The sequence below is a fragment of the Microcebus murinus genome, chromosome 18 (genome assembly GCF_040939455.1).
Source record: "Microcebus murinus isolate Inina chromosome 18, M.murinus_Inina_mat1.0, whole genome shotgun sequence".
NCBI classification, from domain to species: Eukaryota; Metazoa; Chordata; class Mammalia; order Primates; family Cheirogaleidae; genus Microcebus; species Microcebus murinus.
In genome coordinates, this window is record NC_134121.1 from 9,032,318 (window position 1) to 9,058,012 (window position 25,695).

At 53.1% G+C, this 25,695-nt stretch overlaps 1 protein-coding gene across 9 annotated transcripts in view; it reads right to left on the bottom strand.

Annotated features, from left to right (window-relative positions):
- GAS7 (growth arrest specific 7) overlaps positions 1–25,695 on the bottom strand; it is a 220,588-nt gene that overhangs the window by 6,363 nt on the left and 188,530 nt on the right. For all 9 annotated transcript variants that reach the window (XM_075994084.1, XM_075994090.1, XM_075994086.1 and 6 more), the window contains 8 exons: positions 22,237–22,326; positions 19,728–19,843; positions 17,026–17,100; positions 12,113–12,191; positions 6,242–6,370; positions 5,222–5,345; positions 1,904–1,983; positions 292–390 (listed from right to left, as the gene is read on the bottom strand). In XM_075994084.1, the coding sequence (XP_075850199.1) occupies positions 292–390; positions 1,904–1,983; positions 5,222–5,345; positions 6,242–6,370; positions 12,113–12,191; positions 17,026–17,100; positions 19,728–19,843; positions 22,237–22,326 (792 nt within the window). The remainder of the gene's footprint in view (positions 1–291; positions 391–1,903; positions 1,984–5,221; positions 5,346–6,241; positions 6,371–12,112; positions 12,192–17,025; positions 17,101–19,727; positions 19,844–22,236; positions 22,327–25,695) is intronic.

The following is a 25,695-nucleotide window of genomic DNA, read 5'->3' on the forward strand; positions in this document are numbered from 1 at the left end:
TTCCTCCAGGTGTCCCCACATTTATCACCAGGGGACAGGACAAAGGGAACTTTAGCTTTAGGTATTGCGAACATTTCTAGAAGTTGCTCTGTTTTATTTAAGAAATGGAACATGGATTTGCATAGATGTCCCAGGGCACTCCTGACAAGAGGTCGCCCCAGGCTGGAGCACCTGCCTGCTGCCCACCTTCAGGACACCTTCATTTGCAGTGGCTACGTAAGCTGCCATGGCACAGTGCTAGTGGCCCTCCCCGCCTGCGTCACCCAGGGCCTTGCCGTGTGGGACACTCACGCTTTGGTTGAACATGTCCGTCTCGTGCCGCAGCTGTGTGTACTGGCACAGATGCTGCCGGATCATCTCCACCCTCTCCACCTCCAGCCGCTCCAGCTCCTGCCGAGGAAGGGAAGACCAGAGACCTCTGTGCACGTCCCCTCGACTTGGGGATCTTCCCAGTGGCAGATCCCAGACCCCCCCACCAAAACACAAGTCACTGGCTGTGTCTATACTCAGCCCCATCTAACTCTCTGGGGGCCCATGAAGAACTTGCCCTGTGTCTGGGGTGAGGTGAAGCCGATGACAGCTGCAGCCACTGTTTTTGTTTCCTGAAAAGCCGCCCTGCCAGGCATGTGCTAAGCGCCCTACGTGTGTTACTGACGTGTCCTCATCACGATTTGAAGATAGGTTCTGCTATTATCCCCATTCTACAAGCAAGGGAACTAACCCTAGAGAGGTAATGCTGATTGCCCAAAGCAACACGCAGTTACGGAAGGAGCAGGATTTAAACCAGGGTCTCCTGGGCTCTTACTGGTGACTCTGCACAGTGCGGCCGGGCCCTGTACCCTGACTGGTGGAGCAAGGGGACGTGTGTGAAGGCTTCCTCATGCTCGTGGGGCTTTGTCCTTGGGCCCCTGCTAGGCTGGCCCCCTTCTCTGCGCATCCCTGGTTCCGAGGGACGGAGCAGAGGGCAGGCAGAGAGGGCTGGGGATGGAGTGGCCACTGTCAAAGGGAAGAGTGGAGGAGTTTGTCCTTTGGAGTCTAGATGGTTCCCCGTCTTTGGAATTTAGGGGATCAGGCTACTCTGTGCTCAACTAGGTCACTGCCCAGGTGATTAACCGGGAAGCAGGGTAAAGCAGGGGGCTTAATTAGGAGATTAACCAGGAGGAAAACTAGGTCATCGTCACCGGTGGAGGCTTCTAATCTGCTCTGGTGGGCTGAAGCCTGGGCAGGCAGCTGGTCTGTCCTGAGTTGGGTGGGCAGGGGTGGCTTCGGGTCGCAGGATGACCCAAAGGGCAGCCGGCACGACATCTCCCGTCCCATTGGCCCAACGGCCCACGCACGGCCACACGCCACTGTCCCACTCAGGCAGGTGCTGACCGACACGGAGATGCAGCCCCTTTCCAGGAACACTCAGGAGACACCACGGGCTCTGCCGCCTGTGCCCCACAGCCTGTGCCCCACAGCCCGGTCAGAGGCCTCCCGCCCCCTGTGCAGCACCCCCCAACCTCGCCCATTCACACGCCTGGCAACGACCTGCAACTCGTGTGTGTGTGTGTGCATGTGTGTGTGTGTGTGTGATCCTGCTTCCTGTAGCTCGGCTATTTGTCCTAAAGGGGCCACTGAACACTCAGTTGTAGGGGGGAGTCCTCGGTTGACACTGACCTCTCAGGGGATAGCCCCAAAAGGATCTAGCCAGACCCAACCCTTGTCGGCGTTGGCACAGCTTGGAAGCGGAGAGCTGGGATTCGCGCACACTCGGACTGGCCCAGATGGAGGTCTGGACCCCACCACTGGAGTGGGTCTAATGATCTCTAGGGTCGCCCCACTTCATCACCCCAGGGCCCACCACCACCCAGGGCGTCCTATGAGCCAGGCCCTGCACCGCCACACGTCCCTGACCACTTACCAGCGTGGTGGTCACCATCTCCTCAAACCACTTGGACTGGGCCTGGTTGTAGAGGTCCACACAGCGCATGAGGTCGTCTCCTGGAAAGGACAACAGTCACCACCGCACTCCACCCTGTCCTCACCATGGCTGTCCTCCCCACCTGTGGCCCCCGGCCATGCCCTCTTCTCTCCCTGGGGTCCTGGAGGCCACTGGGAAGTTTGGGGGGGGGTAGGAAGAAAGAGAAAGCAGAGCAAAGGAAGGAAGGGGCCAACCCTGCAAAATGAGGGGCCAGCTTCAGGGTGTCCACCTGAACTTGACCCTGGATGCCAAGAATCCAGGATGGGGGTTCTCACTGTGTGTGTGTGTGGGGGGAGGGTATTCCTAGGACCCCCAATCCTACCATGAATCCAAGAATCACTTCCCTCTCTAAAGACAGCAGTTTTATTTTACATTGGCGAGTCCAGACTGGTTAAAACGTGTCACAAGCAATTTAGTACTAATAAGAATTACGGGAGGAAATCTGCTAATCATGTCCGTGTGTTTGCACACGTGCACACACGGCAGGACGTCATTCTGAAACACAAAACAATGTGTCTGATGGTTTATGCTCGTTCATTTGTGCAGCCACAGTCTAAAACACGCCCCGGAGAGACACGCCAACTTCAGGGGAGTGGCGACCTTGCAGAAAGGGTGGGAGTTAGCTCATTCTACAGCATCTTATTCCATCAGAGAAAGACCCGAGGCGAGCTTAACTATTAAATCTTTAGGTCTAGTGTATTATTTTCTGTTATCATATGTACGTTACATCACATTTTGCAATTAGACGGAAAACAGACTGAGATGTAATTGCAATCATTACTAAGTGTACCAGCACCTTAGACCCTTGCTATGCAAAACACTGTCCATGGACCAGCGGTACTTGTGTCCCTGGGCCGGCTAGAAGCGCAGAAACCAAGGATGTACCCGAGACCTGCTGAGTCAGAAACTGCTCTAAAGCATGTAGCCTGGTGCCTGGCACACCTGAAATACCCAGAAAAGGTGACATTTTTTACTGTTAGATCTAAGGACTAGTTACTTGTGTCACAAAAAAATTCCAAACTAGAGGCATAACACACCAAATCATATGATAACAATGCAATAAGATGACAAAAATATAGCAAGATTAGAAAACAATGGTAACAAAGCCCTTGCTCATAAAAATGTAAAGGTTTTCTTTGAAGCCACTCTTGGCTCTAAGATGAAATCAAACCCAAATAGTAAAATATCTTGAAAACAGCAGAAATGAAAACACTACAAATAAGAACCTGTGAAGTATGGTTCGAGCACCAGTATAAGGAAAAATAAATGTCTGGTGGGTTAAATATTTCATTATTTTAAAAACAAAAACAAAAATAAACACCTGAAACCAAAACCAGTAAGAAAAAAACCCCAGGTTATTTAAAAAAAAAAAAAAACACAACAAATCTTAGAAAGGGGATAGGTTAAGGATAGCTTGCGCTCAGGAGTTTGAGACCAGCCTGAGCAAGAGTGAGACCCCTGTCTCTACAAAAAATAGAAAAATTAGCCAGGCATGGTGGCATGCATCTGTAGTCCCAGTTACTTGGGAGGTTGATGCAGAAAGATGACGTGAGCCCAGGAGTTTGAGGTTGCTGTGAGCTATCATGATGTCACTGCACTCTAGGCCGGGAGAAAGAGCAAGACTCTGTTTCCAAAAAAAAAAAAAAAAAAAAAAAAAAAACCAGGGGTGGGGATGAATCTTTGTAAAGACAGCCCCAAAACCTAGAGTCCTTAAGGAAAAAGATCACTAAACAGAAAAATAGCCAACGGGTTGCTCTCCCTAATATATAAACAGTCTATGGTCAGTCACTCAATAAGAAAATGGAGAGAGGATATGAGCTAATCAGTTCACAGAAAAAAAGTAAAAAATGATTTGTATTTTTGAAATGCTCAACCCTGCTCAGGGAGAAATGCAAATTAAAAACAAAATATTATTTTTGACAAGACACCAGTGACTTCAAGCGTTGACAACATGCAATGCTGATAAGCATTTAGGGAACAGGCATTCATAGATACTACTGGTGGGCACTGTCTCTAGAAAGCAATTTGGAAATACCCATCAAAATGAATAAAACTCCAATCTAGCATCTACGTTCCCTCAACGTGCAGATCTGGTCTTACACACACATGAAGGTAGAGGTCTGCTAACACAGCATCACTGGCACTGGCCAACACTCTGAAACAATCTAAAAGTCCTAAAAATCAATTAAGAGAATGATGTAATAAATTTCAGTACAATTACACGCTGGACACCAGTCAATCATTAAAAAGTTTGATGTGCATGAATGGTTGGGTAAAGAGATTTATAGCTAATGAAATAAAAGCTACTTCCAAGATATATTAATTAAAAAGTAAGTTCAGAAGATAGAGTATATGATCTACTTTATATAAATGTAAATATAAATATTACTTAAAAAGTAAAACACTCGGAAGTGATGGTGATTATTTCTGGTGAATAACATTTTGTATTTTTGTGTGCCAATTAAAATTATAATATTAAATGATATTATAAGTTTAATATTATATTAATTCTAATTTTAATATCATAATCATTAATGTTATAATTATTGTTATAGTTACGTTATAATTATATTATGATTATGTTATTTAATATAATTAATCATTATAATAAAATAATATAATTTTAACATTAAAATTAAAATATTTTTCCATGTACCGATATTATTTCTACAGCATAATTTATTTTTAAATGAGGTAATAAATTCAACGAATTTAAATATGCCTCTTCCTTCTCTAGGTAATGACTATATCATGTTTTCGACTTACGGATCCAGTGATGTATTATTCCAGGGGCAATACACGTGTGTTAGACACATGTCCTTGCACGTGGGAAAACTTGGCTTGTTCGAGAAAGAGCCACCCAGCCTTTCACTGGTTCTCTCTGGTCCTCTCCCTCTCCTTGTGCATTGGCTAATTCCTACCACTAGGTGGAAGCAGAAACCACCTCACTGGGGGAATCTCTCAGAGAGAATCTGAAATCTGGTTCTTTAAATTAAATGTGGGCCTCTGTCCTGGGGCAGGAGATCGGGGGCAGCTGGGGTGGGGTGTGCACTTCTGCGGGCTCCGAGCAGGAGTTTGTCCACCTCCCGGTCAGAGACCCTGGCTTTGGGCAAAACATAAAAAAGCCATCGCTGGGGAGAGAATGAGGAGTCCTGGCCCAGTCCCGCCCACTGCACCCCCAGGGTTATGCGCTTGAGATGCCGGGTGGACGGGAGAGAGGGGGTCTGCACTCTTGCAGAGGGGAGACGCCGCACTCACCAGCCTGCGTGGACTTCCTCCGCGCCTTCTTGATGTCCTCCTCCGTCTTGTTGCTCAGCTTGATCTCCAGCTGCTGGGTCTTCATCTCCAGGTCCCTCTGCCGCTCCGTGAGGGCCTTCCGGGCCTGGGGTCCAACGACAGGACAGGGAGACGCTGTTCCTAAAGCTCAGAGCTCAGGGGCCTCCCTTTTCTCCACGAGTCCTTTATCTGCCCTGTTGGTGTGGATCACGCCCCGGCGGCTCGGAGGGGCCAGGCTCCAGAGTGGAGCCGCCCAGCTAGCGAGTGGCAGTGCAGGGCTGCAAGCCTTCTGTCTCTTCAGCGACATCTGGACCAGGCCTAAGTCTCTCTCTCAGACCACGTTTGTGCTGGAGCTCGTACACGGTCTGGGGACCCGGGCAGCCCTAAAACCTCAGCCCCTCGGGGTTGGAAGTGACCACAGAGGTCGCCTGTGTCACCTCCCCGCAGTGCTTACCTAACAGGCTGGCAGCACAAGCTGCCCTGCTCCAGAGCAGGCGGCGACTCTGGGCCCCACCCCTCCCGTGCCTGCCTTTCCTCCCGGCCACCTCCTGCAGCTCCACCCTTCAGAGGGAGCCAGCCGCGGCACCGGCCCCCGTCCCTCTAGGGCTGGCCATCAGCAGCCGCCTCGCGGCGACCACCGTGGGTCTGCCCAGGGTCTGAGCAGGAAGGGGGCCCCTGGGCGTCCGGGCGTGGGGTGATGTCGTTGGGAGACAATCTACCCGGTGAGGCCCCAACACGGGGGCCACGTGAGCACCAGCAGCACACCCAGGCTCGGTGTCCGCAAGAACACGTGTGTGCCTAGTCTTCTGTGCCACGCTGCCCCCATGGCGGCCACGGCCCCGCCTGGCTCCACTGCCCTCTGGGTGGCCACCCGACACCTCGGGAAGCGGCTGCCACCTGCAGCTCAGGCGAGGGCCTGAGGCTCGGCCTCCCCGCATCACCCGGTGGGGACCAAGGCCCACTCTCCTGCGTGCCCCCCACCCCGTGCCCGCCCAGGCCCACCTTCTCCACCGCGGCGTAGCGGCTGGCCAGCTGCTTGCGGAGGTCGGCGATGTGGTGGTCGCACTTCTTCATGTCTTTCTTGAAGTTCTCTCGGAAGTTCATCAGGGGCTTCTCCACCTCGCTGTGCAGCTGTCGGGACAGGAGGGCGGCACACTCAGGACCCGGCCCCGCGGCCCGTGCGGGGTGGGGCGCCCACTCCCCCGCGTGAGGACGGGTCTGGGGGGGCCGGCGCGGGAGCTTCTGATCCCCCCGTCAGCTGACTCCTTCCGCCTCCGGCCTCCACGGCTACTGCTTCTTGTTACTTTTATTTAAAACGATTCGTGCTGTCTATAATCTATGGTGTGCAGCCTGCTGTGACAGGCACACACGGCGGACTGGCTAAACCGGGCTGATTCGTTTATCTGCGACCTCACATCCTTGCAGGGCTTTGCCTGTGTGTCTCTCCCTTCACTTTCCGAACCGGGAGCTTTCTAGGGCTAGAAACCTTGTCCCCCATCTGTGTCCCCAAGCACTTAGCACAGTGACTGCTGGATGCCGCTCCACAAGTAACTGTCAACCGGATGCCATTCTAGGAAGGGATCTCACGTCCATTCTAGTCACCGTGTGCCAGGTGTGCGGAACGCAGGGTGATCTGGACAAGGTCCAGACCTCGAGGAAGTCACAGTGGACACTCTGCACGGCCTGTGGGAAACTCACAAGGACACCGCTTCTGAGCGGCACCCATGGGAGGCTCTCAGCTCCCAGGGCTGGAGGGGGACACAGGCCCACCCCCAGCCACCCCTGTGCCAGGGCCAGAGAAAGAGAGTTATGAGAGAGAGAGTTTGAGAGGAGCTGGGTGACATTGGGTTTTTAAGCTTTTTTCTTGTCTTTTATTCCTTTCCTCTTTCTCACCCCACCTCTACTTTTTTAAAAAAACTTTTTTGTTGTTGTTGTGAGCACGAGATTTCTTTTATAAGAAAACAGATTAACGTGGGACTTGCTCTGGCCAAAGCCAGGTGGGCAGTCTAGCACCTGTGTCCCCCTGACGCAGCCTCGGGCCACCTCACCTTCAGCCTGTGCCCCCCTCCTCCAACTCAGCCTCCGCCTGTCCCAGAGGGGCCCCTGGGCACACAGCTCAACTTCCCTGGACAGACGACACAGGATCCTGTGACTTCTCTCCTCTCACCAGGTTCTTGCGACATTGCCCTCTTCCCTGCAGACCCCGGGCTGTAAGTGTCCCCATGCTAAGCAATGGACACACACGGGACTGTGAGCTCCAGGCGGGCAGGGGCCGGATCTGGCCTGACCACGCTGTCTAGTGTCTGCCCAGAGCTGGTGCAGGGCGGGTGCCCCTTCTCTATTAGAGAAAATGACACACTCTTCGGCGTCCAATCCCCTGGGTGACAAGAGGATAGCTCTGTTTTTGGATGACTAACAGAGAACTGGCCGTCCAAACACCCCTTTCTCTCCTGATATTAGTTGTAAATGTGTCTTACTATGTTTCTGAGCCCCTGGAGCGCTTTCCTTGCGCAGGAAAACATCCCCATCTGGCGGCAGTTTGTAAGACGCTGCAGAAAACTCAAGCGGTCACGAGAGTAAACAAACCCTTGCCCATGTTCGCAGGTTAGGCATCCGCTGCCCAGTGGAAGCGGCTGCTGGTCGGAGTCTCTGAGGGCTAACTCAGCCTGCTCAGTACAGGACCCTGGGGTCTCTTTCTAAGGACTGGAAGGCAAGTGACTGTCAGACTTCAACGTGTCCAGGAGGAAGCTGGAGGAGTTATCCAACATTAGGGTTTCCTGGGCCCCGGCTTCAGGCTCTGTGGTCTGGGGAAGGGGCCACGAACCTGCCCCTAAACACAAAGGCTTTCCCCAAATTCACATGACATTCTGCAGACACAAACAATGCTGCCAGCTGTCAGAAGTGACCCAAGGCCAAAGATGAAGACACTTGGATCTGCAGATAATTCAGCACTTTTTAAAGAGATAATTATTTTCTTTCTTTTTTTTTTTTTGAGCCACAGTCTCGCTTTGTTGTCCAGGCTAGAGTGAGTGCCCTGGCATCAGCCTAGCTCACGGCAACCTCAATCTCCTGGGCCCAAGCAATCCTTCTGCCTCAGCCTCCCTCCCGAGTAGCTGGGGCTACAGGCGTGCGCCACCACGCCCGGCTCATTTTTCTATATATATCTTAGTTAGCCAATTACTTTCTTTCTATTTATAGTAGAGACGGGGTCTCACTCTTGCTCAGGCTGGTTTCGAACTCCTGACCTCGAGCAATCCACCCGCCTCGGCCTCTCAGAGTGCTAGGATTACAGGCATGAGCCACCGCGCCCGGCCAAGATAATTATTTTCTTAAAAAAAATAAAAAGTTTTAATAATCATTCTTAACTTTAAAGCATCTTTGTTTAATTGGGAGTCAGAAGCCCCCCCTGAAAGTGTGTCCTGGAGGACTTTGGGGTGGCCTGTCCTGTCCCGGATGGCCAGGCCACTGGTGCCACTCGGGCTGCCTTTCCAAAACTCCCTGCCTGCTTTTGTTTTCATCTCACACATCGGCAGTGAATCAGAAAAATTCCAAGTTGGAAGGAATATCAGAGTGTCTAGTCCAGTGTTTTTTTAAATAGTGGGTGGCCAAGAGTTGTGAAATCAATTTAATAATGGGTCAGGACCAACTTTTTGGTGAGAACAGACCAGATGTGAACAGAAAATATCAGAGTATGTTTTAGGTAGGAGGGTAAATACAGTTTCATGAAACACTGGCTTTGGCTACGTATGTGGCTGCATGTCTTTACGAGGACATGGAGTGGATACATGTAGGTGTGTTCTGAGTGCTCACATCAAATGTATCTCTGCAGGTCACCTTCAAATAAGTTTAAAGTCGCCGATCTAGTCTGCACTCTTCCTTCACAGAGGAGGAAGTGGAACCCCAGGGCGCTAAGTGACTGACTTGCCCAAGGTCACAGAGCTCGTCAGTGATAAAACTCATGTCCCCTACTCCCTCTCCCCCCGCAATCTCCTGACTGAATGCACAGCCCCCACCCCCCACTGCACGATTAGATTTTCTCCCAACAGAAGGAATTTTGCTAGTCTCCCTTCTTCAGCTGGAGCCAGGTACAACTTCTTTTGTATACAGCAATCTTGTTTCTTTAGCAACCTGTTGCTATTAGCAATGGCTGGAGCTGGGAGACTAAAAGAGCCAGAAAAATTGCTGTAACGAAATTGCATTTCTTAAGGAGCTTTTACCGCAGACAGAGAACATTCGGAGCAGAATTTCAATGAGCCTTTTGGAGCAGACATTGAAATGGGCTTTGAGCTTATGGAGCCATATCATTCGTGGCAGGCAGATCCCGGGAGCCCCTTCCTCTGAAAGAATCTCCATAAAACTGCTGGGCTGCAGCAATGATCGCCTGCGGCCATCAGCACTGACCGGCAGGCTGGAAGCACGGGGCTGTTCTGCACGACCACTCCAGCTGGGGGACAAGCCTCCCTCCAGCTGTGTGGCGAAGTCCACCCCGTGCCATGCACACTGGCTTAACATGCTCTGAGCACCTGGTGGGTCAGGACCAGCCTGCACCACCGCTGGCATCCCCTGGGAGGGCAGAGGGCAGAGTGCTCCCCAAGAGCGGGGCTCTGTGTTTTAGATGCCACTGTTCTGCCGGAGAGAGAGGGTGCTGTCGGAAGAGAATGTCTGGGGGCCAATGTCTGGGTGACCACGCCTGTGACTTCACCTCTCTGCCCCTTCTCACTGCGAAATGGACATTCCACCTGGCAGGGCAGCTGACAGGCTGAGAGGCGAGCTGTGCCTCGCACAGAACCATCCGGAGACTTAAGTCACCGCCTGTGTCACACGGTGTGCTGCCACCTGCTGAGTCCACAAACAACCGAGAATCTGGGGTCCTGCTGATGGGAGTAAATGCCACCGGGATTCCCGGGGATGCAGCAGGCGACCGACCGTTCAGAAGCTCGCAGACCCGGCTCAGGCCCCACCCCGTAACAGCGGCGCCTGCCCACGCATCTCGCCAGTCACCGGCGGCGTCTGCCGAGGCGGCGAACAGGGCAGTAGGGGGCAGGAGGAGGGGAACCTAGGGGTGGGGGTGATGCTGCTCGTGCTCTAAAATAACTTGCTGCTTTGTCTGCAGCACAGGAAAGAGACCAATTCATGGAGTTCCCTTCCCTGCCAGGGCTTGAAGTGGCAATTTTCTTGTGAAGCGCTTGCTGGAATGAGGTTAGTGTGCCTTCGTTAGCCGGGGATCATCACCCACACCTGGTGTCGACCCAGTCTTGGGGCATGACAGCCTTGAGACATGGCGGGTGGTAAGAGCACTGTCCCCTCCTGCCACCCAGCTCCTCATAAGGCCTCTCGGGCCTCGGCCACTGGAGTCACTCGTTCTGCCTGGCTGTGTGCAGAGCGCCGTGGGCTCGGTAAGGAGACATGGGTGCAATGTCACTGCTGTCCTCCAAGAGTGAACGTCATGCAGGACCCCAAAGCAGGAAACCGCAATGAGGGTGGGAGCAGCAGTGGAAAAGACACAGGACCAGCGAGTGCGGATGCACAAGCCCCAGGAAGGAGCCACCAGCTTTGGGGAATGCTACCCCACAAATAATAACAAGACAGCTGAAGCACTTTTCCTGCTGGGGATGGCTGGTCATGGTGGGAAGGCAGAGGGAGGAGAGGAGAGGCCAGGGTCACAGGGATGGGGCCATTGTCAAAGGTCTCCCTTCTTTTAATGGGCAAGCATGCTAATGGTAGCCCTGCTAGTCATGCACACTTTAGTGTAAATTATTTCACAGAAACACTTAGTATATTTTTCACCTAAAAAGTAGCTGAGAGTTGGAGAGGAAACTTGGAGATATGAACGAGGGGGTGGGGAGGAGGGGTTCATCTGGAAACATGGAGAAATCCTGAGTGAAAGTAGACCTGAAAAGACTGGGGGTGGGGAGGAGATAGTCACAGGGCTCCCCTCATTCGCTAGGTCAGAAAGTATTTATTAAGCATCTACTGTGTGTCAGGCACCGTCCTGAGGGCAGAGTGAACAGCCCTGTCCTCAAGCAGGTCCTGGTGCTAGTGCTTTAGAAGTGACAGAGGGGTCACTTACTCATTGTTCTGAAATTTCACAACAACAAATAAAACAAAACCAAAACACTTTCTCTCTGGCATGGTCTAACATTTCCCAACACTGAGAAGAGACAGAGCGTGCCAATCTGTTGCTTTCAAAGCCAGGCAAAGAGAGGGCAGGTTTCCATCACTCAGGGGTTCACCTGAGAAACTGGGGGCGTCTACTCCTGCTACATGGAGGTGTGCTGGGGCCAGCTCCCAAGGGCTCCCAGGAGGTAACTGTTAAATTTTTAGGCATTATTTTTGCACTGGTGGTTAAATAATGGTTTGCAGCCATTATTAAAAACTAAATTAGGCTGGGTGCAGTGGTGAGCGCCTGTAGTCCCAGCCGCTTGGGAGGCTGAAGCAGGAGGATCGCTTGAGCCCAGGAGTTCGGTGAGCTATGATCACACCACTGCACTCCAGCCTGGATGACAGAAGACCCTGTCTCTTAAAACAAAACAAAAAAGTCCTAACTAAATTATATAAACTTAAAATTAAATACATTATATTAAAAATAAAGGTAATACTCAGTACTTTCCTAACTACATTTTACTACCATCCAGGCTCTGGGCAGACACTGACTGTTATCTACGCTGCTGTATCTGTCACGATGAGAGCACTTTCTCATGATGTGCTGCTGTGCATCTCTTTGCAACGCTATATTAAGTGACATCGTGTTGGCGGCTTGAAATTTACACCAGGGAAAGTGGCAAATGCTACCAACCAGAGAGTCGGCTGTTAACCATTTCTCAGCACACCACTGTGTGGGGCCAAGCCAGGGAGGACGCAGGGTCACGTTACCTTGGCAGAGAACTTGAGGTGCACTTCCGCCTCGTCTGCAAGGCTCTTCTTCACCTGGGCCCACGCCTCTCCCAGGGAGCTGCAACAAGAAGGAGACAGTGAGACTCGGGGTCCCCAGAGAGAGCTGCGCCCACCGCTGGTCAGAAGCCACAGCCCTTCCCGAGGCGGGGCGGTGGGACTCAACCCCGCGTCTTGGGGACGTCTATAACACCCAGGACTTTGGACTTGGATGAGGTGGAGGCCAGGCGCAAAATAAAACACAAGCATCACGCTTTAACCCACAGGGCCAGATGAGCCACTAAAGCCAAGGTGAGCTGCCCTTACCCCTGGAGCTAAGAGACCAGACTGTAGCAGGCAGCCGAGTGGCGGGGGAAATTTCCAGGAACCCAGAGGCTCACAGGGACCAGGGGAAGTGCAGGAAGCAGGTGGGGTGCAGTTCTAAAGCCTCAGCTGCTGTGAGGACCTTGACACCTGGCAGATCACTGTCCTCAAGCTTTAGAGTCACCCTGGTTTGCTGAAGACAGGTGCAAATGTCTGTCAGTAAATCAAGGAAGGAAAACCGATTCCTTCCAGGGAGAGAAGCCCTTTTCAAACAGAAGGCGCCACACAGCCCTGCTCACGGGCAAAACCCCAGCTGCTTGAGTTCCACGAGAGGCGCAGCTGGACCATGTGGCTCTAGCGACCTCCTAGGTACAGCCACACAGCAGAGAAGGCTGCTGTCACCAGCCTCAGGAGTGTGTACCCCCAGTCCTGATTCCCCAGCTCTGAGCCCTCACGCTGCCTGCGGCTTACTAGAGACTGGCCGAGTGCTCTCAGCGAGATCACTTCTCCACTCCCGGGCGGTGCTTCCCTCACTGTGCAGGGCAGGTCCCGAGCTGCACTCTCCACTTGGAACTCCTCAACCTCCCTCACCCTCCAGTGGCACCCCTGCTTTCCTGCTCATCTCCTCTTCGGCCCAGCTGGCAAATTCGGGCTGCACGTGCAGTGCACTTAATGTCAGCAAAAAGCCACTTCCCCCCGAGGATTCATTAAACTCGAGTGGCAAAGGCTGATTAAAAGACAGCGTGCTGCCAGGCTTCCGGTTTCGCGCACAGAGCAGCCAGTGGCTAAGAATCACCCAGCGGAACAGGACGGATTGCTCTGATCACAATCCAGGCTGTCTGGTGGCGGTGCCGGCTCAGGCCGAGGCGGGTGTTTGCGGGAAGTGACTGATTTCATCTAGGGCTCTGGTGGCAAAGAAAGGTCCCCTCGGGGGATCCTGCCTGGGGAGCCCGCTGGAGAGGAGCTAGAGTGAGACGGGCAATCCAACTTGTTGACACTTGTCTTCACCTGGAGGACCTGAGCTCCAGGAAGCCGCGCTGGGACACCCAACACGGGTGGCGGCCGAGGCCCCCACCTGACTCAATAGGTGGGTAGGCAGGGGGACCCAGGGGTGGCAGTGTGGCAGGAGCGACTGTGGCCGTTACATAGACCAGTCACAAGGACAAGGCCCACTGACCTGCAGCGAAGGTGCCAAGGTATTTCAATGGGAGGAACCGATAGTCCTTTTAACAAATGGTGCAGCGACGACTGTATATCCATGTTGCGGGGGCGGGGAGGAATCCTGACCCTTTCCTGTGCCATGAACACAAACCGTCTCAAGATGGAACCTGGCTCTAAAGTGGAAGCCAATGCTACACAAAGCTTATGGAAGCCGCCCTGGGAGCAGCGGGAACTTCATCAAAAGGAGACGATCGAGTTCTGCCCCCGCAGCTGAGTGACACTCAGCAACTCTCGGGAGCTTCAAACAAGAGCCACAGAGGCCAAAAGGCCCCGGGTGGTGCCGAGAGTTTGTGTGATCACATGCGTGCTTCTGCAGAGCTGGAATCCTGCTGTCAGCAGAGCAGGTGCTGCGTAACTGGCTCAGGGAACCGGCCCAGGGACAGCCGGGTGGCCTGAGAATGTCACCTCAGGCTATAGGGAGGAAAGGAAGAGGCATGGTTTTCCACCCGAGAAAACGTCCTCGGCCCCACTTCCTGGCTGGGAGGACAGGTGGGAGGACAGCACTCCAAACACTCAGCGGGGCCCTCCGAGCCGACACCCCCACACTGCACACCTCTGCCCGCCCCAACCCTCCAGGCCCCTCGTGGCCACTTCACAATTTATCATAAAGCCATTCAGAAATTCTCTCCTTGAATGAGAATTTTTTTCCAACCGATAAGGGGTTAATTACAAAACCCCACAAAACCTTGAGATAGACTTCTGTTCCAAGGTAGATTTTGAGGCACCCCAAATCAAAATGCATGCTATTGTCACAACTGCCAACCAGGAAAGACCGAAATCCCATTTCCTTCCCGCATGGGAGAGAAAAACTGAAGGCAGAATAAGTAAGCTAATTCTGTTTCATTCGCCAATGTGCACACACCTCATGAAGTCTAATCTGGACGCAGCATTTGAGCGGCTAAAAAAGCAGCTCAAGTCTCCCTTATCAGCGTGTTCTTAGACTGCCCAAAATTTCTAGGCTCCAGCTTTGTGCTCTGGGGGTTTTCAAAGAGGACCCGGTTAAACATCCAAAGCTGTGAGTCAATGCAAAATAGCGCTGCTGCACATACCGCGCGTGTGTGTGTGTGGGGGGGCGCCCACGTGTTCACGCCCCGGTGCCTGCTGGCTGGACTGTCCGCGTGTGGTTGCTGCGTGCAAGGGCAACAGCGTGTGTGCGCACGTCTCAGTGAGCGGCGCTCATGTGTGCACGTGAGCTTGTGTGGTGTTTATCCCCGTGTTTGTACATATGTGTGCACGGCGTGGTGGTGCGGGCCTGACTCGTGGAGCCGGACTGCCCGGGTTGGGAGCATATGCTGTGCGTGTTGGCAGGACACAGAGTCCTTGGCAGCCGCCCAGGCCAAGGAGGTGGAAGCCGGAAGACTCCGAGCGGTTGCAGAGCACGAGGACGCTTAGGAAACCCCTTCCCAGCAGCAAGGGACACTCCCTAGATGCTCCCTTCCTGCCCCCACCTCGCGCCCTGCGCACAGAGCAGAAGGGGCAAGGGACCAGCTAACCGACTTCACGTCCACGGAGGGACCAGGCCGCCCTCAGTCTCTGGCTGGCGGGATGGGCGAAAACCCTTCAAAGGCGGCTGTTTGGCTGCACGGTCAGCCCATGTGGAGGGCTTAATCAAAGCCACATTTGGCTGGCAAAGTCTCTGTCCCCTGAAGGATTTCAAGCCATGAAGGCAGATTTGGACTTGTTTCCCATCACAGCTCTATGACAGCCACAGCCATCCTCCGACAGAGTGTCCTCCTTCCTCGGGGCTTCAGAATTCAAACAGAGACTCGTGCCCGAGGGAGGCTGGCAGAGCGAGAGGACTCCTGGGGACCCTTTCGACTCTGACCTCCAGATAGTCTTCATCGTTTTAACATTGAGATCAGATTCATGTAATGTAAAACCAACCATTTAAAAGTGAACGGTCCTTTGGAATGCATGCATGTAGTACATCCACAGTGTTGTGCAGCCACCACCTTTATCTGGTTCCAAAACATTTTCATCTCCCTGTTATGGACTCATGGTTTGTGTCCTGCCGAAATTCATATGCTGCAGCCCCAACGCCCAGTGTGGCTGTATTTGGGGACGGGGCCTTTAAGGAAGTAATTGAGGTTAAATGGGTCATAAAGGTGAGGTTCTGATCTGATAGCATCAGTGTCCTTATGAGAATAAACATCAGCGCACTCCTCTCCCTCTGAGCACACACCAAGGAAGGCCCCGTGGGCACACAGCGAGAAGGAGGCTGTCTGCAACCCCGTGGGAGTTCCTCACCAGACACGGGGGCTTTCGGCCTCCAGAACTATGAGAAAATACATTTTCTGTTGTTTAAGCCACGCAGTCTGTGGTGCAGCCTGAGAAGACTGCCCACCCCAAAAGGAAACCCGGCACCTGGTAAGCAGTGACACCCTAGTCCCCCAGCCCCTGGCGACCAGCAATCTGCTTTCTGTCTCTGTGGATTTGCCTGTCCTGGACATTTCACATAAACGGGACCATACACTACATGGCCCTTTGTGTTTGTCTTCTTTTCCTCGGCAGAATGTTTGTGAGGTTCATCCACGTAGTGGCACGTGTCAGTATGCTGTCCCTCCTTAGGGCTGAGCGACAGTCACTGGATATCCACTGTGCATATGCCACACGCTGTGCATCCGTCCGTCCCTTGAGGACATTTTTTATTTTTCCACCTTTGGCCATTGAGAATAGCGCTGCTCTGTATATGTGTGTATGTGAATTTGTTTGAGTCTCTCTCTTCAATTATTTGGGGTATAAACCTAGGAATGAAATTGCTGGGTGATATGGTGATTCTCTGTTTAGCTTTTCGGGGAACTGCCAGACTGTCCTCCACGGGCTGCCCCGTTTCACCTTCCTGCCGAGGGCACACAAGGCAGAGACTGTGCCACCCACTAGGAATCCTTCAGTGGACAGGGGTCGGGCGGAGCCTTCCCCAGCCTGGGTGCCATCCGCTGAGGTCGGGACACTCACAGCTGGAGTGGGGAGGGGAGCCTGGGCCTCAGCCCACAGGAGAAGGATCTAGACAAAGGGGCCCGATACAAAATCCCCTCAGGCTCAGTTTCCTTGAGGCCTGCCCTCACTCAGAGAAAGGGGACCTGGGGTGGGCACCGAGGCTGCTGCCTGGCCACCAGGGGACAGGCTGGAGGGCGTTCTGACCTTCCCCGACACCTGGCAGGAGGCCCTTGGTCACTAGAGAGAAGACAGAGTGGAAGTGTCCTTCTTGGGCACGGACGCCCACACCTCGTGTCACGGTGCCCACCTTCAGCCAGGCACGCAGAGATGGCCCGCCCAGAGTGGCCCCGTCCAGCGATCAGCGGTGGGCAGAAAGGGCTCCCCAATTCAGCGTCCCCACGGGCTCCCCACTCCCATCCCTCCTCGCAACTCACCCTTCCTCCTGTGCGGCCAGGGAGTTCTGAGAGAGCTTAGCTAAGTTCTTGGCGTAGTCTTCTTCAATCTTTATCCTGCAAAGGGAGAATACCCAACATGTCAGCTCTCTGCCCGCATGTGTCAGCCTGGTAAAGGGACCCATCAGACGCTCTGAGAGGGCGTGGCTCGTCTGTCAGCCCAGCACACAGTAGGTGCTTGATAAATATTTGTTGAATAAATGCATGAACAAAATGGTCTGAATCTCCATCCCCTCATCTGCAAAATGAGATGTTTCCACTTGTCTGCTAGGGCTGTGAAGACGAGAGCTAATGTTTGCACAGCTCCTGGCACAGGGCTGGAAACACGGGGCCCTTAACTGAGCGAACGCAACTCGTGATGGACCACCAGGGACGCCCACTGCTGTCCCCTCCCCCTCCCCGCACCGGAGCTCCCAGATGGCCGCAGCCCCTCGGAAGCAGACACAGAGCATCTCCCTACCGTCTCCCACCTTCATGCCTCTAATTGCCAAGCCTGCTGGGCACAAGTATTTCCATGGAAACCAGGCAGTGCCCGGAGCTGCAGCTTGATTCTGTTTCCCTGGAGAGGAGAGTTGCCTTGGACGTAGCTTCCAGCAGGCAGGCCCTTGACACGTTGCAAGGCAACTCCCTGGGGAGAGTTCTGCATCATCCCACACACCTGTTAAGCGTGTCGTCAAAGGCACATTGCCCACTGCCTGAGTGGTCCTCTGGGCCGTGGTGGGAGACGGAAGGTGTGCTTGTGTCAACCAGCGCCGGCTCTGGCTGGGGTGTCTGAGAGCCCCTGGTACATCAGCTGGTGAACTGAAAAGCCCCCGAGACCTCAGGCCTGCAGCATTTGCTTCCCGGCCGCTCAGATAGCTGGTGCCCCAAGGATGGGATGATGGAGAGGGGGTGACCGACAAAGTCATAATAAAAGTAATGATCACTGCACAGCGTGGCACCAAGACTCCCAATCTCTCGTTCCTCCTCGCACTGCTTTGCCCTCACCCACCTCTGGCCGGTCCCTATGTCCCCCGTGTCTAATCCAACTGATGTGCCTCTGTTGCTTCCCCTCCCTTCCCTCTGCCTGCGCCTGCAGCCCTCCCCGGGACACGTGGGCTGGCAGCCTACTCCTCTAGTCTACAGCCAGGAGATCGCACTAGAAAGCAGGTCTGACCAGGTCGCGCTCCTGGTCCCTCAATGCCAGCTCACGTGCCAGGCATAGGAGGTGCACACGCCTCTGCCTCCCGGGCCTCACCTTCCAAACCAGTGGCGGCAGCACCTGCCCCCCTGCCCCACCTCCCAAATTCAAGGCCACTGCAAACCTGCCGGCGTCTGTCCCTGAGCCAGGCCCTCCCCCATCTGTGCGCCCTCCTGGCTCTGAAAGGACCTCCCTGTGAGATCCCAAGGTGCAATGAGAGAAGTTACAGGCGTCTACATTTTCTCTAGGGAGACCAGCGTGTCCTGAAAGGGCAGGTTCCATTCATTTGCTAATGACATGTTATGGAGTCTAAACCATAAGTATGTTCAAGCTTTGGCTGCTACAGCCATTTCCCTATTTGCCTGTTTGACACTATTGTTTTCTTGCACCCGAGCTATGCAACCTCTCAATTTCCTACCAGTTTAATGGGTCATAAAATAAGGATTTGATTATACAAATTGAAAATAGGTCCCCTGAGGGAAAGGGGTGCTTTAAAACACCAAAGCATTATTACTTGATTATTGTTATAATTAAAAAGAAATATTTTTTAAAGATATTGCTGTTTGTTATAAATATTGCCAGTGTGCCTCCAGATGAAACTCTAGGTAAAAAGCTGTGTGCGTGCATGTGTGTGCGTGTATGTGTGTGTGCATGCATGTGTGTGCTTGTATGTGCGCGTATGTGTGCATGTGTGTGCGTGTATGTGTGTGCATGTGCGTGCGTGCATGTGCGTGCGTGTATGTGTGTGCATGTGCGTGCATGTATGTGTGCATGTGCGTGCATGTATGTGTGCATGTGCGTGTATGTGTGTGCATGTGTGTGCATGCATGTGTGTGCGTGTGTGTGTGCATGTGTGTGCGTGCATGTGTGTGCGTGCATGTGTGTGCATGTGTGTGTGTATGTGTGTGCACTCGTGCACGGGTGTGCTGGTGCTCGGGCATGTGAGTCTGTGCTGAACAGTCTCAGAACTTAGAGAGACAGAGAGGAGGAGGGAAATGGAGAAGGAACTTCTCTTTCTCCTTCTGGTTTTCCCTGTTTCCATCAGGCTGCATGTATTGTTTCCTCATCTATGTTCCCCAGCTCTTTAGACAAACCACTGTTAGAATCCCTGACAGCAGGGACGGAGGCGGGAAGAGCGAGGAGGGTTCTATATCTCCTGCTCTGGGATGTAGTTTTGACTGAAGATGGATTGAAAGGTTGCATTCTCCTTTCTAGTTACAGTAGAGGACAGTGCTTCAAATGGGGGCTAGGTAGATAAAGTAAAGGAGTGAAACAGTGTGTGTGGGGAAACAATAGGGAGTGGTGGAGACTGTGGCAAAATGGGAACAGGAGTAGCTGTTACTCAGCTCCAGCTGACTGCTGCGTGCAAGATGTGGAAGCAATCCTGCCAAACTTCTGCTTTCTCAAGGCCTGCTGAATCTCCAGATTCTAATGTGAAATCTACCAATTTTTAAAAAATGTTGGTTGGCAAGACACCCCAGAACCGGAGGGGCCCAGGCTTCACCTTTCCCGGATGAATTCTGACATTTCCTTCTGCATTTGTTTGCCCTTCAATTGTTTCTGAAGCAGTAGCTCAAACCCAGCCACGGTGCCATTGCCTTGGGGGTCCTTCTTATCAGCCTGCAAAGCAAACAGAAGCACAAGAGTTTAGGTGACCTCTGGTGGTGTCTGGAGCCATGGAGAATGGAGCGAAGGGAAGACAGACTCCACGAAGTTCCCTGGTGCCCCTGGAAACCCCAAGCCCAGCATGAGGAGGAGTAAGGAGCTGCCCTAACTCAGATCTCTGCCTGGGGGCCCTGCGTCCACGCTGCCTTCTGATGCTTAGGTCCTCGCCCTAAGCTGCTGCCACCCGTGGCCAAGCCCCTTAGCTCTTCCAACCTGGGAATCATGAGCAAGAAGGACAAGTGGCCAAGAACACTGGCTCCAATGCCTAACCCCTGCAATTCCAGCTGGGTGACCTCAGGCAAGTTCTTCACTGGCCCTGGGCATGCACTTCTTTATCTGCAAAACTGGGGAAATAAGGGCACTTACCTCATGTGGTTATTTGGGATAAATGACATAGTAAATACCTTACCAGGGTGCTGACATATAGTAAGTAGTTGATAAATGGCATCTATTATCAGTTACTTTTAAGTAAAAGGCAGGACCTGGGGAAGATGGCCAGGTCAACGAAATGGGAACTTAGGACCCAATTGGTTTCGCAAACAAATATTCTTAAAATTTCAAAGTTAAACGATTTCCTTTGTTTTGTTTTACCTGTACTTCCGAGTTCACCTGAATACCCCTTTCCTGCCCAACACGCATCTGGCCACACTGCTAATGCTCATGACAGGAGAGCACTGCCACACGGGGTGAATCACGCCGTACTGAGGCTGCTCTTGCCATTTGAAAGTTTATATCCACATACATCGAAGATTTGTGCACTTCGGTCTATGAATGCTACATTTTGATGAAAAGGCAAACGGAAAATTATCTGAACTCTGAGCCCGAATCTGTCTCCCTTCTAGGATGGATAGACTAAGCAATCCATCCACACTAGAGAAAACCGGCCGGAAGAAACAGGCTATCTCAGGGGAGAGAAATTTCTGTTAGAGAAAAAGGCCCTGGCGGCCAGGGAGATGAAAACCCCAGACTAAGCTTCAGGGTCCCCCAGAGGGCTGGCATTAAGATAAGGATTGTCAGGGTCCCCCAGAGGGCTCACATTAAGGTAAGGATTCGCAAGTGTCCTCTGTGGGGCGCTGCTGGCCATGGGCAGACTCTCTCCACCCCCTCGGCTTCCCAAGGCTCGAGACCCCACGCTGACCCCGGCTCCCAGGATGCTTCCCCTGGGCCCAAACCCTTGCACGCTCCTGTCCCGCAGCCCTCTGCAGGGCTCACGGTCCCACAACGGCCACATCCTTCCGCCTCTGCTGCTGCCACGGCTCGTCTGGTCTCCCCACTCACCCCTCAACTTCCACCCCTGCCGGCATGTGACTCACAGCACAGCACATTTCTGCTCAAGGCCTCCAGTGTCCTCCTGCAGCAGAGAGAATGCAGCCTGGCGCCAGCCCCGGGCCCACCAAGCTGCACGCACTCGGATCCCTGCTCACGCCGGCCCCGAGCTCACCTCCCCAGGTCTGTCTGATGCCAAGGCCTGAGCCCTTTCTGTGCTGTTCTACCTCTGCACAGGTCTCTGCCTGGAAGCAACAGAGCCGGGACACTAGCAGCTGTCCCTCTGAGGTGGCTGGGGGCAACAGGAATCTCGGCGTGCCTTCTAAGGTCCGAGTGACTTGGCAGAAAGTTAAAAACACTTCTGTTTGGTATTCAGTTAGCGAATCTCAAACAGGATAGATAATCCATTCTGCACGGTGGTGAAGACAAGATTTTATTCAATTTATTTATTGTTCCTCAGGGTCTTTTGCATACTTTTTTTTTTTGAAATGTACAATTCGGTGGTTTTTAAAATATTCACAAGGTTGTGCAACCATCACCACCGTATGATTCCAGAATGGGGTGATCTAATTTTGAAAGTTATAGCTGTTCTTGTCATCTTGCAAAACTAAAACTGTGTCCATCAGACAATAAGCAAACATTCTGGAACCACAGGATCGTTGAAGCTGGAGCTCTCTACACAGCCGTGCACGCAGCGTCCTTGGGATTTGGGTGGGACCAGAGAGGCCCAAGGAGGCAAACTACCTGTCCGAGTTTTCTCACATGGTGGCAGCAGGTATGGAGCCCAGACTCACTCACTGGGGCTGGCTCTAGTCTCCTGCCCTCATGGAGCGTCAGGAAAACGGCCCTCTAGCTGCCCTGCATTCTGGTTGGGATTTCTGTACTGCCGTGAACAGCCCTGCGGCCTGCCTGAGATTGACGGAGTGATCTGGATCCCAAAAGGGTCTTGAGATCCCGTCTCAGATGCTGAATCTACTGCCATGTCATTTCAGGCTTCAACAAGAAATGCCCCTCCACTTTGAGCTCCAGGCCTCTCCTAGCAACCAGGGCCACTGCATAGGGGAAACCGAGGCACCACTTACCCAAAAGTAGTCGCAGTAGCTCCACTCGGTTGGTTTCAGCAGCTGCTGTTCAGGCATTGTGTCTGGGTGGGGGAACGTCACGCAGTTTATCTGCAGGGCAGAGAGCAAGACATGAGACGACTTCACTGGAGTCTTAGGAGAAGCAGGGAAGGCCCTGTGCCCGGGACCCAGCACTAACGAGGCCTCCCTACGGGGCCAGCTTCACAGAACATGCCCAGGGGTGTCTGCATGCTCCAGTGGCCGGCATTTCACACCAGGGTCAACAGCCACTCATCCACCGCAGAGGGCCTGCGAATCACCAGGAGCTCCCTGGAAGGTAGTCCAACAGGATCAACACTGCAAACATCCAGCACCTTCCACCCCGCAACGGCGCTGCTAAGAGTCGCTGCTACAGACACGTCTGCGTGTGTGTGCAATAACGTGCACGCGTGGTCTCTCACTACAGCACTATTTATAGTCACCAAAGGCTGGCGCACAGTTATGCTGTCCATCAGCAGGGCAATGGGTAAACAAAGTGCAGACAGACAGACACCTACGGGAATCGTACCGGACACAGTGGTCAAGTTCTTACGTATTGATGAGGAAAGCGTGCCAGGCTATGCTGGTAGGTGGGGGCAAGAGAAGCGTACTGCAGTATGCTACCACGTGTGCTTAAAAAGAGGGGGGATATACAGTCGACTCCTGAACAACACAGGTTTGAAATGTGTGAATCTGCTTACATGTGGATTTTTTTCTGCCTGTCTTCTGACAAGAAGACCAACCCTCCCTTTGCTCCTCAGCCTGCTCAGTGAAGACGAGGACGAAGGCATTTGTGATGATCCACTTTCACTTAATGAATAGTAAATACATTTTCTATTCCTTACGATTTTTAATAGCACTTTGTTCTCTAGCTTACTATATTATAAGAATACAGTATATAATACATATAACATGCAAAATGTGTGTTAATCAACCATTATCAGTGAGGTTTCTGGTCAACAGTAGGCTATTAGTTAAGGTTTTGGGGGAGTCAAACGTTACAAATGAACTTTTGACTGTGCATGGGGAGTCACTACTGCTAACCCCCATGCTGTTCAAGGGCCACCTGCATACACATTCGGTTATTTACATGCAGAATACTTCCAAGGAAAGGAACCCTGTGGGTGAGGGTCAAGGATCAGAGGTTACTTTGCAAATTTTATCTCATGATATGTATTAAATGAACAAATACAGTTTACAATTATGAGCCAGGGTGCACGCTTTGGGCTGGCCCTAGCCAAGAAGAGTGAGCGCAGAGATTCCTGGGTGGTCTCGGACTTTTCTGCCCGTGCGCGTCTGAGAGTCTGAGATGCTCCCGGCTCTCCCAGCTCTGTGGCAGTGGCTTTGCCGACGCTCCGCCCACATGGCATCAAGCCCCAGACCCTCCCTCTCGCATGGAGCAGGCTACTTCGTTTTCACTGTGGGAGCAAGGCCTGCCTAAGCTCATGGGCCTTTAACAGGCTTGCGCCTCACAGCCCAAGCACCTGCTGAAGTGGGAGATGTCAAATGTTAAAGAGAAGAACGGGCCGGGAGCGCTGGCTCACGCCTGTAATCCTATAGCACTCTGGGAGGCCGAGGCGGGTGGAATCCTCATGGTCAGGAGTTCGAAACCAGCCTGAGCAAGAATGAGACCCCGTCGCTACTAAAAACAGAAATTAATTGGCCAACTAAAAATATATATAGAAAAAATTAGCCAGGTGCAGTGGCACATGCCTGTAGTCCCAGCTACTCAGGAGGCTGAGGCAGGAGGATCACTTGAGCCCATGAGTTTGAAGTTGCTGTGAGCTAGGCTGACGCCATGACACTCTAGCCTGGGCAACAGAGTGAGACTCTGTCTCCAAAAACCCTGAGGTTTTGGGCCCAGGACACAAAGCCCCACGCCAGGCAGGGCACGCAGGCCGGCGAGGCACCTGCACGGTGCAGAAACTGCGGCTCCGACGGCCAAAGCTGAGCAGCCTCCGCGCGGGCAGGCGGGGTCTGCGGAGATGCGTCCAAGGGCAGGGTCAGCTCAGCCACTGCCAACTGCCGCCACGCCCGTATGAGAGGCCCGTATGAGAGGCCCGTGTGTCGGCTCATGTGAGGCTCGAGAGCAGCTGAAGATGGGCATTTTTTACATAGTCTTTTAAGTGTTGTCAATTAATTTGAGGTTTTAAGATAATAATAATGCCAACAACAACAACACCGTGTGGGCCCAACAGACTCCTCTGCCAGCAGAGTCGGGCCCATGGGCCTCCGGTCATGACCTCTGGCTTAGGGGCTCCAGGGCGGCTGGGGTAAACCTAGCCCCACCCCCTTCCCAACTGTCAGGGGCACAGGCCCCACTTGTGGTGCGGGGGCAAGTCCCAAAGGATGGAGTCCCCCACTCTGGAGGGAAGGGAGACACAATAGAAAGGATTAGGGGCGGGAATAACTGAGGGTCCCTGGTGATGAGACAGGCAGTGCTGAATTCAGCCAAGGTCACGGTGGGGCGGAGGATTCCCTGGGCTGGGGAGTTTTTTCCCCAGGTGACACTGGCCTGCAGCAGCCCGCAGGACCGGAGGGCCAGCCTCCTACGGCCAGCCAACCCCTTGTTCCCGGCTGACTCCCCAAGGTGTGTCCGGAGGTGAGTCCCTGTCACTGGTTCCCGCAGCCCGCTGCCAAGCAGGTGTCACTTGCGGCAGCCAAGAAAACAAGGAAAGGATTTCAAAGTTTCACGTATGCCATGTTTCGTGTTCCAGCTATTCTTGCTTCAACAAATAACGGTGATCACAGTCTACCTTTATTTTGCTTAATAACGCAGCCCATGACAATTTCAGTCAAATGTGATGATAAATTAACCATGACATTCAAGTAAACTGGGCATTCATTAAGAATCACAGTGCTAGTGGGTTTTAGGCACTCGGAGGGGTCTGGATGCCTTCTTGAGCCCCCTGCTCCCCAGGCATCCTCCACCCTTTCCCTGGTCCCCCCTCAGCCAAGCTGCTCTTGGTCCCGGCCTCTTGTTGGGGAAACATCCTCCGACTGAGAAGGGCTTTGCCGTGATGGGAGGTGGCTTGGCCAAAGGTGGGCTGGACGAGGGGAAACGGGTCTTGCCCAGCCTTCTTCTCCAGATGAGACCTCGGAGAAAGGACGCTGCTGCCCACCCTGGGACGCTCTGGGCAAAGACATGCCTGTTAGCCTGAAGCGAGACGGTGCCAGGGGCAGCCCCTGCCATGACGAATCCTGGCTGGCTCCAAGCCCAGCCACAAAAGGGCTGAGGAGGGCTGAGGAGGGCTGAGAAGGGCTGAGGAGGGCTGAGGAAGGCTGAGGAAGGGCTGAGAAGGGCTGAGGAAGGGCTGAGGAGGGCTGAGGAAGGGCTGAGGAGGGCTGAAGAAGGGCTGAGGAGAGATGAGGAGGGCTGAGGAGGGCTGAGGAAGGGCTGAGGAGGGCTGAGGAAGGGCTGAGGAGGGCTGAAGAAGGGCT